Source organism: Tachysurus vachellii, chromosome 4 (genome assembly GCF_030014155.1).
Source record: "Tachysurus vachellii isolate PV-2020 chromosome 4, HZAU_Pvac_v1, whole genome shotgun sequence".
In the NCBI taxonomy this organism is placed as follows: domain Eukaryota; kingdom Metazoa; phylum Chordata; class Actinopteri; order Siluriformes; family Bagridae; genus Tachysurus; species Tachysurus vachellii.
The window spans coordinates 30,925,640-30,940,639 of record NC_083463.1 but is presented as its reverse complement, the minus strand read 5'-3'; the positions used below and the strand labels follow the sequence as shown (position 1 = coordinate 30,940,639).

The 15,000-nt window shown below is 39.2% G+C and overlaps 2 protein-coding genes across 2 annotated transcripts in view; both read left to right on the top strand.

Moving 5' to 3' along the window:
* The first annotated feature begins 4,415 nt into the window (after positions 1-4,415).
* notum2 (notum pectinacetylesterase 2) lies at positions 4,416-10,080 on the top strand. Its single transcript, XM_060867210.1, has 11 exons — positions 4,416-4,702; positions 5,118-5,170; positions 6,277-6,372; positions 6,519-6,579; positions 6,675-6,751; positions 7,357-7,456; positions 8,201-8,389; positions 8,463-8,563; positions 8,744-8,891; positions 8,999-9,046; positions 9,343-10,080. Exons 1-11 carry the CDS (start codon positions 4,428-4,430, stop codon positions 9,647-9,649), a joined length of 1,455 nt encoding a protein of 484 aa, XP_060723193.1. The 5' UTR covers positions 4,416-4,427; the 3' UTR covers positions 9,650-10,080.
* Positions 10,081-13,894: 3,814 nt separating this feature from the next.
* Positions 13,895-15,000, top strand: part of ccr7 (chemokine (C-C motif) receptor 7) — a 1,772-nt gene continuing 666 nt past the window's right edge. Inside the window, exons 1-3 of the mRNA XM_060868897.1 lie at positions 13,895-14,192; positions 14,347-14,387; positions 14,552-15,000. The exon at positions 14,552-15,000 is cut by the window's right edge and continues 666 nt beyond it. Of these exons, the coding sequence (XP_060724880.1) occupies positions 14,177-14,192; positions 14,347-14,387; positions 14,552-15,000 (506 nt within the window). The 5' untranslated portion in view covers positions 13,895-14,176. The remainder of the gene's footprint in view (positions 14,193-14,346; positions 14,388-14,551) is intronic.

The window sequence follows — 15,000 nt, the reverse complement described above, 5'->3', positions numbered from 1 at the left end:
TTTTCCAGAACCACACGATCCCTCATCATCCTCATTCCTCTTACTGCAGGTCCTCCGTGAACAGTAGTGTCGGGTATATAAACTGCAGAAGTTTAGATGTCGATCCTGACCTTTTTACATTACGGCGTGTCGAAAATGCCATTTATTATGATTACCAGCGGCGTGGCATGCTTTGATGTGTGTGAGCTGAGAAATGTAGCTTGCTTATACAGTAGCGATGACATACACCTCGTCCTAGACGACGCATTTGAGCCCATGACCTTCTGAAGCGGCATTCCAGCTCAAGAGAATCGATCTCTTTCCATTTAAACAATTGCTAAGTTAAACGAGTCTTACAGAGATCAATTTGTGCAAACTTTAAGCTTTAAACAATGAAATTATATCAAGTTCAAAGAAATTATATCTCTATTTCCGTAAAAAAAAAAAAACTTCAGCGTACTTCCAGTCATCTCAGTTCAGTCATCGTTCTCGTCCAATCCTGGCTTGTTTTAGCACCAAACGAAGGTCAACGGTATAAAATGCTAGCAAGAACCACACTAAGTTGTCTCTTTTAATGCTAAACAACATAGTTAGCATTAGTTTCCTTGGCAGGTTAACATCAATTACAGTAGCTAGAATAATCTACTAGTTATCATAATTACATAATATTTTACTTCTGATTAATTCGTTAGCAAACTATCGAGCGTTAGCTGTGCACGTGAGTATCAAACTTACGATCGTATTATGTTCTTTTAGAAAAAGAGCGGAGCTGCTTTACACCGAAAAACATTTGTAGTTAACTTCAAGTTACATATCACACAAAAACCTGGTGTTATCTTCATCTCAGTTAAACTTCTACTCGACGACATTTAAAAGTAGCGACTTTTTGACTTCGATCTGAAAGAACATTTTTTGACTGGATATTTTTCCGCTTCCACATTAAGCAGATCATTTCCCCTGCTATTTTATAGCGATATCACTCCTTATGCTCTCTCTGTGTGTAAAAATCATTGTCATTGGATTTCCCTTTGACCCACTGAGGCATCGTGGGCATCTGGTCATTCTCTAAGTGAGAGCGTGAGGGTGTTTCAGCTCCAGCCACGATCCAGAGTCTTCACTATCGATCCCAAGAGCTGCAGTCTTTTGCCAGCTTCTGCAAAAATCTGTTGAAGCAGATATCAAAGACATAAAAGACCAGCAATGCCATCTAAATGCTTTTTTTCTAAACATTCTTGCTTGATTTACACCATTTTTTTTCTTTCTCTCAGGTTTTTAAGTGTTTTGAGGTCTGCTTAACAGATTGTTGCAATGATTTCTGGGAAGACAGAATGAGGCTTGCACGCGTTTAAATAGCAAAAGAATGAAGGCCCGGTAGATCAAATCCAAAACGCAATGTCATTGGATGACTTGTTTAGATATTTCGTTACTCGAATATTTTCATGTACGTGAAATATTTTCTGGCAACGCTTTAAAGCACCCAGCTATCTTTTCACGATAAAAGTAAAAAAAATATATATCTTAGCATCACGCAACACTGTAAAAAACCTGTTTAGGAAAAAAAAAAATGGATCTAAAATTGGTTACTGCTTTAAATAATGGCACTGATACAAGATACTCGATCATTAAATAAATAAAATAATATTTATTTATAAAATAAATAAATAAATACATACATACATAATTAAATAACAAATAAATAAAAAATACCATATGATCCAAGTTGGTTTATCACCTTCAGATGACAACCTTTTTTTTATCTTTATGTTTTATCTACTCACATAACAACAGTAATAGATTCATATCTAATTCTATAGCAATCACAAAATATTTCAGCTGAGTTCAAAAGGTGCACAGAGGAAACCATTCCTTCCGCCTCTCAGTTCTCAGTTTTAAAGATAAAATCAAAGGTAAGTTCATGGTGTCTGTTTAATTCTTCTGTCACGCATCAAGGTTCAGTCGGTAATCAGTAAAGTCGGTAATAAACACGTGATGCTTGTTTTTGTTTTGACTGTTACAACACAACTGGCGTATAATAATAAAAAAAAAGCACGTTTTCGTGATTCTGTGTTCAGAATATTAGAAGATTTGCATGAAAATGTTTTTCAAGCATGATTTCCTTTAAAACACAAATGAATAAAAGGCTTTTAATATAGTTAATTAGGGTTAGGGTTAGTATGCTGTTTTATTCAACTATAGATATATAGATAGATAGATAGATAGATAGATAGATAGATAGATAGATAGATAGACAGACAGACAGACTGAATTACTGACTTACTTATATAATTAATTAATTAATTAATCCAGAAGAGAGGGGTCACGGTGGCTTAGTGGTTAGCGCGTTCGCCTCACACCTCCTGGGTTGTGAGTTTGATTCCTGCCTCCACCTTGTGTGTGTGGAGTATGCATGTTCTCCCCGTGCCTCGGGGGTTTCCTCCGGGTACTCCGGTTTCCTCCCCCGGTCCAAAGACATGCATGGTAGGTTGATTGGCATCTCTGGAAAATTGTCCGTAGTGTGTGATTGTGTGAGTGAATGAGAGTGTGTGTGTGTGCCCTGTGATGGGTTGGCACTCCGTCCAGGGTGTATCCTGCCTTGATGCCCGATGACGCCTGAGATAGGCACAGGCTCCCCGTGACCCGAAGTAGTTCGGATAAGCGGTAGAAGATGAATGAATGAATGAATGAATGAAATTTGGTACATTTCATAAAATTGCATCAACGCTTAAAGCATTAATAAAATCGATGTCTTAGCAAGTGAAAATATCTTTTCTACTTCAGTGTGAATCTAAAATAATTGTGAAATAATTAAGCAAACAGAAGATTGAGGCCCATTTTTACATGGATTTGTTCATGTGAATCTTAAATCGTCATAAAACGAAGCCACATTATTTCGATTTCTAAAACAGTTAAACAGAGTTTATTAGTAAAAATTAGTTTATTAGTAAATAAATAAATAAATGAAATAGGATTAGTAGAGATATACATATATCTTATGTAATGATCTGTTCATGAGAAATAGTTGATAAATTGAGTTGCATTTGTGATTACTATCAAAGTGAAGAATTCATCAGACATGGTGTAAATTTGCTCCTTGTTGATGACCGGATTATAAACACCATCTGACTCAGGACCTGCTGTTTCTCGCTGGAGCGTGTAGGAGACGTTCACTCCACTGACCTGCTGCATGCCATGTATCTGAAGGTCCGTGCAGGTATTTCAGCCATGTAGGTGTTTAAATCAAAGCCGGCCCGAGCCGTCAGCGAGGAGGAGGAGGAGTTGTTGTGGGACGCTGTTGGAGGGAGGGGTAGGGCCTGGCTTTGAAATATGGTTGGTAGAGTGCCTGTTATCTTTCTTCTTGGCATCAGGCGTCCAGCGCCGGTGTGTCATCAGTTACAGCACGGAGCTGGCACCGGCTCAAAGTGTGTGAGGTGGGGGGAGAGATAAACGCTAGGAAATGCAATCCATATGGTGGCACTATAAAACCTAGCACATCCATATCCTTAGTCCAAGATCATCGCCGCTCGCTTCAGTAAACCATCAGGTCAATAACTCTCAATTTGTCCACGGTGGTCCACACAGCAGACGAGGTGACCAGGACGACGTGATTGTAAAGGGTATGTCTCTTTTACTCTAAATAATTTAGTACAGTTCATTCATTCATTCATTCATTCATTTTTACTATTATTATTATTATTATTATTATTATTAATAATATTATTATTCATTACAATCGTTTTTTTTTCTCTTTTACTCTTTTTAAGCTACATTTTCTTATTCTGTTCAAGAAAGCCAAATTCAACAATTTAACAAAATCCATACAAAAAAAAACTATCTTTGTCAAGCTATTATTTCTCACTTTGTAAAGATTGTATAATAAATCTAATAGCCATTTCTATATCTTTGCGTATTCCATTCTCTAATTTCTACAAAGCCAAAATTCAGGCATGAAATGAGTAAAATTCAGTGCCATTTCTTTATACTTTTCATTCCATTCAGCATCAGACTTACCAAACCTAGAAGAAATTTATTAACAAGTGATAATATATGTCTTAATTTAATATATTATCACTTTATCTGTTATCCGGTTAACACGTACCTGCACAGTTCAAGCGTTTACTCTCAAAAGGACAATTTTTCTAGCTCGCAATAGGTCGAGCGTAACGAGAAATCCTACACAGATTTGTCTATAACGAAGATTATTTATTATTTTGTACGTCAGTTTGAAATTTATCTCATTCTCCTTATTTCAAGTGTTTACTTCTGGAAATTAAAATAGGTTTAACGGATACTGAGAAATATCTGATTGTATTATTATTATTAGTAGTAGTAGTAGTAGGTGTGAAGAATTACTTGGAGTCTTGGAGAGATTTTTTTAATCATTCGAACACTTTACTGCTTCTTCTACCTCTTTTCCTTCTTGTTTCAAAGGAGGTCCTGCTGGATTAGATATGAAGATCCTGTGTCATGTAATATTCCTGTTCATGCTGGGGGGCATTTTTTGCCAGAACAACAACCGAAATGCCAAACCGAGTGGCAGAGCGGCTAAAAAACCCAGCAGTCCGTCTGCAGACGTTGGTCCAGACGACGACTCTGCACCGAGTCCCAGTAAAGACACGCGTGCAGGGAACCAGCAGACGGCATCCGCCAACAAGCCGGCCGATGACATGAAGCTGCACCTCCTGCGGAACACTCCGGCCACGTGCAACGACGGAACTGCGGCCGGGTGAGAAGGCGAGATGGTGAAGCTGCAACCGATAGCAACGTGTTTTATTCCTTGGAGTTTCAAAGCACACTCATTTTAACCAGCACCATGGTGTCGATTTTACTCATTTACAAGCTAGTTCCTTTTATCGCTTGCATTGCAGCAGCTATAAACAAGTAATCTTACTGTTTAAAAAGACACAAACAGCTTGACATGTTACATGTCCACAGATACAGTATGGTAGTTTAGTGAAAACACAGTTAAATAGTTTTTTAATTAATCCTACTGTCAAATGAAGTAATAAGAAATTATCTAAGGTATAAACATTGGCTGACAAACAGGCTGAATTAGGAAAACGCCTCAGCATGTCCTAGGCCTATCCCATAACCTCTTTCTATTCTATACCATTCTATAATTATTATTATGCCACCCACAGGTTTTACCTAAAGGAGTTCAAAGGAAGCAAGAGGTGGCTGATATTTTTGGAGGGTGAGTATTTAAAACGAGGTTAATTTTGTCAAGAGGCCGTCAGCAGGCTTAAATGTTCCGCTCCGCGTTATTTTGGCCGCTATTTTGCATCTTCTTCTAGGCATGCTCTTTATTTTGTTTTGTTTTTTGCTTTTGTTTTTTTGGTCCGCGTGCCGACGTGTTGCTTCGACTTCGTCTTACATGTACGATGGTGTCAGCACGGGGCAAGAAAAAACCCCCACTATGTTACCAGATTGGAAAAAGATAATTAACCCCTGTAGTGGGAGAGAATAGCTGTGTTAATGAGAGAAATTCTTTACTCAGTTTAAAAAATTAAATAAAAAAATCCTCATCTAAATTAATCCTTTGGCAAAAAGCTAAAATGTTAGTTGAAATGAATAAACAACTTCTATGGCATTCAAGGTATATATTGCTCAGTAGTTTTAAAAGAAAAATAATAATAATACATATATAGCAGGTATTTTTAAATCAGCAGACATTTTTATATTTTAGTCACTGTTCCCTTTTCAGTATGAAATATTATACTATAAACAAAAGGATTGTCATAAAGTCGAGGAAAAAAAAAGATATAAACACCACAGATCTTTGTTATGAAAAAGAGGTCCACGTTAGCATAGACCTCTGTGGGATAAAGTTAAAGTAAAAACAATAAGAGTCACGTGTAGGATTTCAGTTACTGAGGGGTAGTTAATATGCTTTAATTTCACCAAGGAACTAAGGTATGTGGGGAGAAAAATAAACATTACCTAAGGCTAATAACAAAATTGTTCCTAATCTGTCCAACGCTAGCTAGCATGATAATAACTAGCTGAATGCTACAAGCTACCTCTGATGCTAAATAGGAGATTAGGTCTCATTCTTGCTATAAAACCTGTTCGGATTTGTTTGGATATTTTAAAAACTTTACATTTTTGAAGACTTTTATGCTCCTTTGCCTTTATTTAGTGATGTGAGAGTTAATAATTTTGCACCGGTCATATCTCACACTGCTACTTTTACAGCATGGCTGGTGCAGGTGCTCCATACCAAGAGAGCCTGAACAGCAGCCTAACAGGGCTGCCCTAGTAAAACCGGATGTCCGGCTAATATTAGTGCATTATTTTTAGGTGGTTGGTGCTGTTACAACAAAGAGACCTGTGATTCCAGATATAAAAATATCCCTCGCCTGATGAGCTCATCTGACTGGTTACAGACTCGCAAAGGTAGGCTGCTGTCTACCATTTCCTGTAGCACTAACATTACATGCAAATGCTCTCTCTCTCTCTCTCTCTCTCTCTCTCTCTCTCTCTCTCTCTCTCTGTGCTTCTGTTTTGAGTGCCTGAGCCCCTTGTGAATGTGTCTTTTTCAGGAACTGGAATCTTGTCTTCCCAATCTGAAGAGAATCCTCACTGGTATAATGCCAACATTGTGTAAGTGCATCAGACTCGTAATTGTGAATGCATGTGTTGAGCAACTAAACACATCTTTATATTTAATTTGGATTCTCTGTGTTGCACGTGACCAGGTTTGTCCCCTACTGCTCCAGTGATGTGTGGAGTGGAAACAAAGCAGCAGCAAAGACCAAGCAAGCAAAAGAAACAGGTGACAAAAACAACAGGGTTTGTTTTTAGCAAATGATTCGGTTTTAAGGGCCCAGAATTCTTAGGATAACCGCCACCGTCTTACCAGCACCTACTTTTTTCACATTTACTCTCTCACTCACTCACTCATTTTCTACCGCTTATCCGAACTACCTCGGGTCACGGGGAGCCGACGGGGATCTCAGGCATCATCGGGCATCAAGGCAGGATACACCCTGGACGGAGTGCCAACCCATCGCAGGGCACACACACACACTCTCATTCACTCACACGCTAGGGACAATTTTCCAGAGATGCCAATCAACCTACTGTACCATGCATGTCTTTGGACCGGGGGAGGAAACCGGATTACCCGGAGGAAACCCCCGAGGCACGGGGAGAACATGCAAACTCCACACACACAAGGCGGAGTCGGGAATCGAACCCCCAACCCTGGAGGTGTGAGGCGAACGTGCTAACCACTAAGCCACTGTGCCCCTTTTCACATTTAGTAAAAAAAATTAGATAACCACTAACATCTATGCAATGGTCAGAGTCACTGATTAAAGCTTTTGACTGGTATCTGCATCATTTACCCTTTTTATGTTTGTGTCTGCTCCGTGTCAGAGTACTCCTTTATGGGATCCGTGATCATCAGGGAGCTGATCAAAGAGCTTGCGACGAAAGGACTGAAACAGGCCAAAGTGGTGATGCTGGCTGGAACGAGGTAATACGTAAGGCATAAAACACTGCTGTTATAGAAATATATTCTACCACATGTTTTTTAATCTGTTTATATGGCACATCCTTTACACAAGCCCAACTGAACGGGTTGTTACTAATGAAACCGTAAGACGTTAGAACGAGCGCACTGATCTCAAGCCGCGTGGCCATCAGAGCTGCTGTTATAGGTGCTGTTATCATCACCCACTGACCAATCAGAATCAAGAATTCAACAGCGCTGTGTTGTCATTCTTAATTAAATTAAGTGGCTTATCAAAATGAAAAGTGCTATGTCTAGGATCATATGTCCTCACACTCGGTAGGACTGAGATGCGTATCAGAGGCAACTCGTTATAGCTGTCAAGATACATTTAGATCTCAATAGCACATTGCTGGAAACAATAGACGCAGAGGCATCGGGTCAGGTGGCTTAAACACTTTCTCCATGTATGGAGCCAGCTCCTTGTCGGCACCATCCGAGCAGCACACGCAACCCTGGCAAGAGCTCTATTTTCAGTCCCTGCTGTCGTCCACCACGAAGATGTATACTTTGACGCGATGACATAATATCTATGTATATCACTCCACAAAGGGATGTTGAATTCTGGAGATTCTTCCCAGATTAGCGGCATGTTTGTTCGGCCAAAATAAGAATGCCGTTATCGCACCGACGAGATGTCCCATGATGTCTTCTGTGCCAGTCGGGATTGTTTTGGTTATTTTTGGTTATTGTCGCACTTACCTGCAGTGCTGGAGGTACAGGTGTGTTGCTGAACATCGAGAAAGTGGCCAGTCAGCTGGAGCAGCTTGGGGCAGATGTGCAGGTTCGAGGCTTGGTCGATTCCGGATGGTTCCTGGAGAGCAAGCAGCAAAAGACCCAAGAGTGTCCGGATAGTCTCTCCTGCACTCCGGTTGATGCGATCAAGAAAGGGTTACGGTAAAGTAATTTCCTTAATGCTTGGACATTCTTTTTAAAACTGAAGAATAACTCATCTTATTGTCCCCCACAGAATGTGGAATGGAGTTTTACCAGACAAGTGTAAGCAGCAATACAAGCGAGGCGAGGAGTGGCAATGCTTTTTCGGACACAAGCTCTACTCCTTATTGAGCTGTGAGTTCATGTACAATCACTGGGACAGGGACAGAGATTTAATTGGATGGATTGAAAACATTTTAGGGTCCCCTCTGATTTAAGGGACAGTTAATTGGTGCTGGTTTGTGGTCATAATAGGGTTACAAAATGGTCTCAACTCAGGCTTTCTCTCTGGTGTTCAAAATCTGTTCTTTGCAGCTCCACTGTTTGTGGTTCAGTGGCTCTTTGATGAGGAACAGCTTCGTGTGGAGAACATTTACGTAGGAGGACAGTCTCTTTCTGAACAACAGTGGACCTACATGCAGAATCTCGGGAAAGAGCTGAAAAACTCCCTCAAAGATGTCACGTAAGCGCTGAACTCTCACAGAGTGCTACACTAAACTTAAACGGACCACATAACCACCTCTCGTCATGTGGTTTTATGTTTTTTTGTTTTTTGTTTTTTTTCTCCAGCGCCGTGTTCGCCCCATCCTGCTTGTCCCACACGCTGATCACTAAAAGGTAAGGACACCGCAGCTGCACATGATGAGCTCATGCTGCAATTTTCGACCACGCATCCATCACGTCGCATTCTGTATGTCACCAAAATGCCACCTCACACTTTCACACACACCTAGCCAGCATAACGATATCTGATAGCACGGACCTTTATGTGGGTCGTAAAATGACCTCGTGACTATTTGTATCTGTTGCAAAAAAAAAAAAAAAAAAAATTATTTAATTAATCAAACGCGAACGATGATTATGAGGAGATATCCTATACTGATGAGAATCCTTGTCCCTCACTTTGATTTCAGTAACTGGATGGACTTCCAAGTGAAGGGCACGTCTCTGTCTCGTGCGCTCCAGTGCTGGGACAGAAGCCTTCAGGAGGCCAACAAGAACAGCAAGACGGCACTGAAAGGCTGCCCCTTCCACCTGATCGACACGTGCCAGTGGCCTCAGTGCAACCCGACGTGTCCAGCGCTGATTGACCAGGCCACGCAGCAGGAGATGACCCTGCTCCAGGTGCTGGCCAGCATGGGCGTCGACCTCCAGAAGCTCGGTCTGGACACACAGCGTGACAGCGGCGCTTCCTCCAGCATGATTAGCAACGGTGGCTAATCATACGATAATTTAAACTACAGTAGCGTTAGCGTTTGCTCAGTGGTGACCTTTATAGTCACTCTGTTGTGTTCCAAAGAGGTTGAGATCTTTGAGCCGTGAGTATGTATTTGGATTCCTGTGCCAAACGTGTGCAAGTAGGATGGATTTATGGAAGTGAAGCATGAGTTATGATTATGTATCTAGTCACAGTTAATCCATAGTTAACCTGAAACTCGTGTATGAGGAGATTATAATGAGGGTCTTCTGGGGGTTTTTTTTTTCTCCCATCCAAACAAGACAGCTTTACATCAATGCTGTGCATCGAGGAGAACGAGAGCTTGAGGTGACAATCCCAGAGAATTCTAGAGATCATTTTATTACTATACACTCTAATCATTACTCCATACTGTACTCAAGGTGCATGACATGTCCAGGGTTTTTAACTGGTATCAAACCACATGCCTAAAGGTTATCTTTATTTATTATCTTTTGTCTTAGTTCAGAAGAATGTTATGCGTGATATAGTTTCAGTTACCAACATTTACAAGATATATGTATATCTATTTCATATGTTCTTGTATGTACGGAGTATATGTACATTATAATCCATCGCCTTTGATGTTTATAGGCTGCTGAACGCTAATAAATGTGTAATAGAAGCTTCAGTGTCGCATGTTTTTTTCCCTCATTAAACCTTTTAAACTTCATGTTTGTATAGTGAGGGTTAAGGAATAAAATTTAAACTGGAAAAAACACACACTGTCTTATTTGCATCAAAGGATATCAGAGATTATTCTGGATTAAATAATGGATTATGGTTACGTGTGAGTCAGTAACAGGTCCATGTGTCAGAGCCATGAGGCTGAGCTGGGAGATTTCTCACAGATAAAGAGAGGTTTTGTGCCGTCAAGCTGCGCTGAAAATGGCTCTGTTCCACGTGGGAGTGATGATCAACGATATGTGACTTGAAAAGAAAAAAACCTGAAAAATTTTTTCCCCCTAAAGTTTACTTTCTGTTCCTCTGAAATTTGTTTTTTTCACACACAGTTCCTTTATCTGTTTGTGTAGAAAAAGGAAACTAGCTTTTTTTTAAAAAAAAAAAAACAAAAAAAACAATTATTTTAATCTTCTAATAATAATTTGTGTTTCAAGTATGTCAGTAATAATAATAATAATAATAACAATAATAATAATAATAATAATAATAAAAATCATAATAATAATAGCTACATAATAATAAATAATAATATTAATTAAATAATCTCAAAATTATTTAGTTTAAAAAAAGAAAAAAGTAGAATAGTAAAATAAAATAGTAAAATAGGCAAAAAATTTCTTTAATTTTAAAATGAAAATTAACATAAGAAAGAATATGCTAATGTTATAACACACAAACACACACACACACACACACACACACATATATATATAAACACACATATAATGACACATATAATGAAAGTATAACAATAAAAATGCTGCCAAAATAAATAAGTAATTCGTTGAAATATAATTTTTTTTTATTAAAAATAGGAAATATATCATATACAGTAAATAAAAATATAATATATCATCCAAAAAATTAAATGCAAATGGAATATATAACATTTCTACAATTTATAGGAATAACATATAAGAAAAGAATAAAATAATTTTTAGTTTAAGAATTTTTTTATTTTTTTTATTTTTATTTTTTTTGATAAAAATCAAGAAATACATCATTAGAATGTTAAAGAATTAAAATCCCATAAAGGTAATGTAATGTAAGAAAGTTATGAACAAAAGGAACGTTTTCTTTTTGTTTTAAATCATTGATCGACGGAGACTGTGATAAGTCTCACAACGGAAAATGTTTTTATGAGTGAAAGTGGCTTGCAGACAGGAAGTTGTACTTTTTTTTTTTTTGACTGATTCTCTTTAAATTTGATAACAAAGTCTTTTGTTTGTGCAGCTTTTAAACACTCAGCCCTTGTGAGCTCAGCTCTTGTGTTTGCAGACACAGCCTCTTACTATACTATTAACTTTTTATTATTATTATTCCATTTACAGCTAATTTATTACTCTTTTTGATTTACCATCTCATTATGTACATGTATTTATTCATGCATTTCGATGCAAACTCGTGGAGGATGTTGTCTGATCTCTGAAAGCCTTTCAGTCCATGCAGCTGAACGTGATTTAATTCTTGAAATCGTCTCGAAAATCTATGCATGCAGGTCGACACCAGTGAAGACTTGCACTGTTTTTTAAGAGTGCAACGTGCTGGCTGCATGGTCACATGACTCACCTGGATTGTGGTCGCTGCACTTTTTCCTGTCAGCACCCCTTTCCTTAGCAGCACTCTAGTACAAACCGACCGCAGCTTCATGCGTGCAACCGAGTGTGTACCTGTGCACACCCAAAGCTTAGGTTAGCGTAGAGAGGTATTGAGGAGGGGGGAAGAGGAAGATATGAGAGTAAAGGTAAAAAAAAAAAACCTAATGAAACCACAGCTGTTTTACAATTTTTCACTTCCTGGTTTTTCGTATCGAGTTGTAATTGTGTACCGGATCAAACCCAGGTGTGATTTTGGCTGATATCACGATAATGGTTTAGCACTTGGAAAGTTTTGTTATCGCAGCATTACAAAACAATCCACTGAACACTTCACTGATTTGTGAAGATTGCGGTCACCTAGAGTTTTTTTTTCATTCTTTTTTTCAGAATGTGATCTATCTGTTTCTGAGGAACCCAGTTGCTGTCATCCCGTTTTGCTGAAACTAATTGTCTGATAGCTGTAAGTTTGCTATCATCTGGAAAATCTGATCATTTTGTAGCAAAATTGAAACTTTAACTTACTATGTGCTCATTTCCAAATCTTCAATTTCTCACTTTTTATGTTCCAGCATCATGCAAATGAGAAGTTCAGCAAATTTACATACGACGGCTCGGCTAGTTAGCGACGTACAGATGTAAATTTTGGTGGTTAATGTGTTTGAGCTGGACAGACTGAAGGTCTAAAGCACCTCTGCGTCGCTCTCGTTAGGTTGTGATGAAGAGAGGGTTGAATCCCACTGGAAACAGTATCGACGGGGCATTACGGGTAATTTAAAGTATGGGAAACCGTTCATCAAAATAAACATCGATGAAAGACTCAAACGGTTCAGGATTTCACTACAGAACAAGTCGAGATTACTGTGCAAACGTCTGTTTGTGGCTTTTTCTTTCCACATTATGAAATTCTTAGCTTTTAGAATGATTCAAAAAGAGATGACGTCGAGCTAAAAACATGAGCCACAGCTGCACATAACAAACCAACCATTTAAAAGGTTAGAGCAGCATTGTTTTTCCCACAAGGCCATGTTTTTCTCTGCCCTACTTTACAAGACTGCAGCTGTACCGCATTAACCCTGTGTTATTCGCTTCATCCTTAACCCGATCCTGACACACTGTGGCGCCTTTCACCCACAGAACATCATCCCTCGTTCATCCTCGTACTTCTTCTTTTGCTTGGAGTTTCTTTTGCATTTCTTCATGGACACTCTTCATGGACACCCTGAAGATCTGCACTTCATGTAAACAAGTCTTTTACTCAGCGAATATAATCTCACCCAGATTTGTGTCCACCCGGGTGATGATGGGTTCCCATTTGAGGCTGTTTCCTCTCCAGGTTTCTTCTTCTCCATCCAGATTTCCGTAAAACTCTTTTGTCACAATGTCTATGAATTAGATGGAATTGAAGTAATGACCAACAACAGCATCCTCATCCTTATCCTCATCCTCCTTCCGGCTAAACATCATTTCTCACCAGGGTGATAAAACTTCGCTATGATAAACAACGTCTCAGGGTAAACAAAGCCAAAAATCAAAATGACAGGAACTCAGAATTAAAAACGGTTTAATGAAAGATTAATACAGAACAGGTGAACAAATTCAGTTGACAGGACAGGGGCAAGTTTCCTGCTCTTGCCCCGTTGCCTTACAATGTTCATCTGTTGTTGATGTGTTTGTGTGTGTCCTGTTTTTGTTGTGATGTCCCCTTTAAGTCTGAGTACTTTGTACTTCCCTTGTCGCTTCCCTCTTTACCACATTATTTGCATAAGAATTATGTTTCAGTAGCTTTTTATTAAATATCGATATATTAATTCTGTCGTCTTTAACTCTCAGACAGTTTTCTCACTACATGAGGTAGAAAATAATCCACAGAAAACGAAAAGGTTTGTTGTTTTTTTCTTGGATTTTTTTTGTATCAGTGTTTTGCCACCCTTTGTTTTGCACTTGCTTGCCCTCAGTATAACTCAGGACCAATTTCATAATACGTTACCCAAAAGATAGCAAGACAGAAATCATAAACTCTGTACAGATAAAAGCCTTATTGTCTTAGCTTGTTTTTCTCGAAACAGTATGAGGTGAGGTGAAAACCCTTGCCTCTGATCGTGGCTTCAAAGACAGGAGACGTGTTCCCACAATGAGCAGAGGGGAAGAGAGAGAAAAAAAGCATCTCTGATCACTGTGTTGTGAGCAGTAGTGCGACGGACGTCGAACACACACGCTCGTTCAGCAACGATGGTCTCGTTCACGGGTGAGTACTCTGTAGTCTTTGTCTGCTTCCAGTTTATGTTGTAAATAAAAGTGAAATTAGTGCAAAAAGGTTCACGGTTTTGTTCAATCTTGGAGTCCATGAATGATCTAGAAATACATCACTTTTTTTCATTTGTGTTCTGTTTCTTCTGTAGCCTTTGCTCCCGTTCTGCTGTTGTGGTCCTGCCACTTTCAGGTAACATATATAACACCATGACTTTGTGCATCATGAATTATTTATTTATTTATGTATTTATTTATTTATTTTTTACCTTGAGCCAAGTTTAAGACGTTGTTCTAAAAGCATGTTCTAAAGGAAGCTGCTGTTGAGGGAACCTGTGATTTCCTATTCTCTTACAGACGAGTTGGTCCAACGTGACTATCGACTTCACAGCTGAAACAACTGATGGGGATTACACGCCTGATTATGATAAATATGAAACTGTTTGTGGGAAAGACAGTAATCGAAGCTTCCGATCCTGGTTCATACCCACCATCTACAGCCTCATCTGCTTCCTGGCTCTCCTCGGAAACTTCCTGGTCATCCTGACCTACATCTATTTCAAGCGGATTAAGACGATGACGGATATCTTTCTGCTGAACCTGGCCATAGCTGACCTTCTCTTCGCTCTGTCGCTGCCCTTCTGGGCCACCAGCGTCATGACCGAGTGGCCGCTCGGGGAGGTTCTCTGCAAGGCCATGTACGCCATCTACAAGATCACCTTCTTCAGTGGAATGTTCCTGCTGATGTGCATCAGCGTGGACAGGTACTTCTCCATCACCAAAGCTGTCTCGGCTCACCGCTGCCG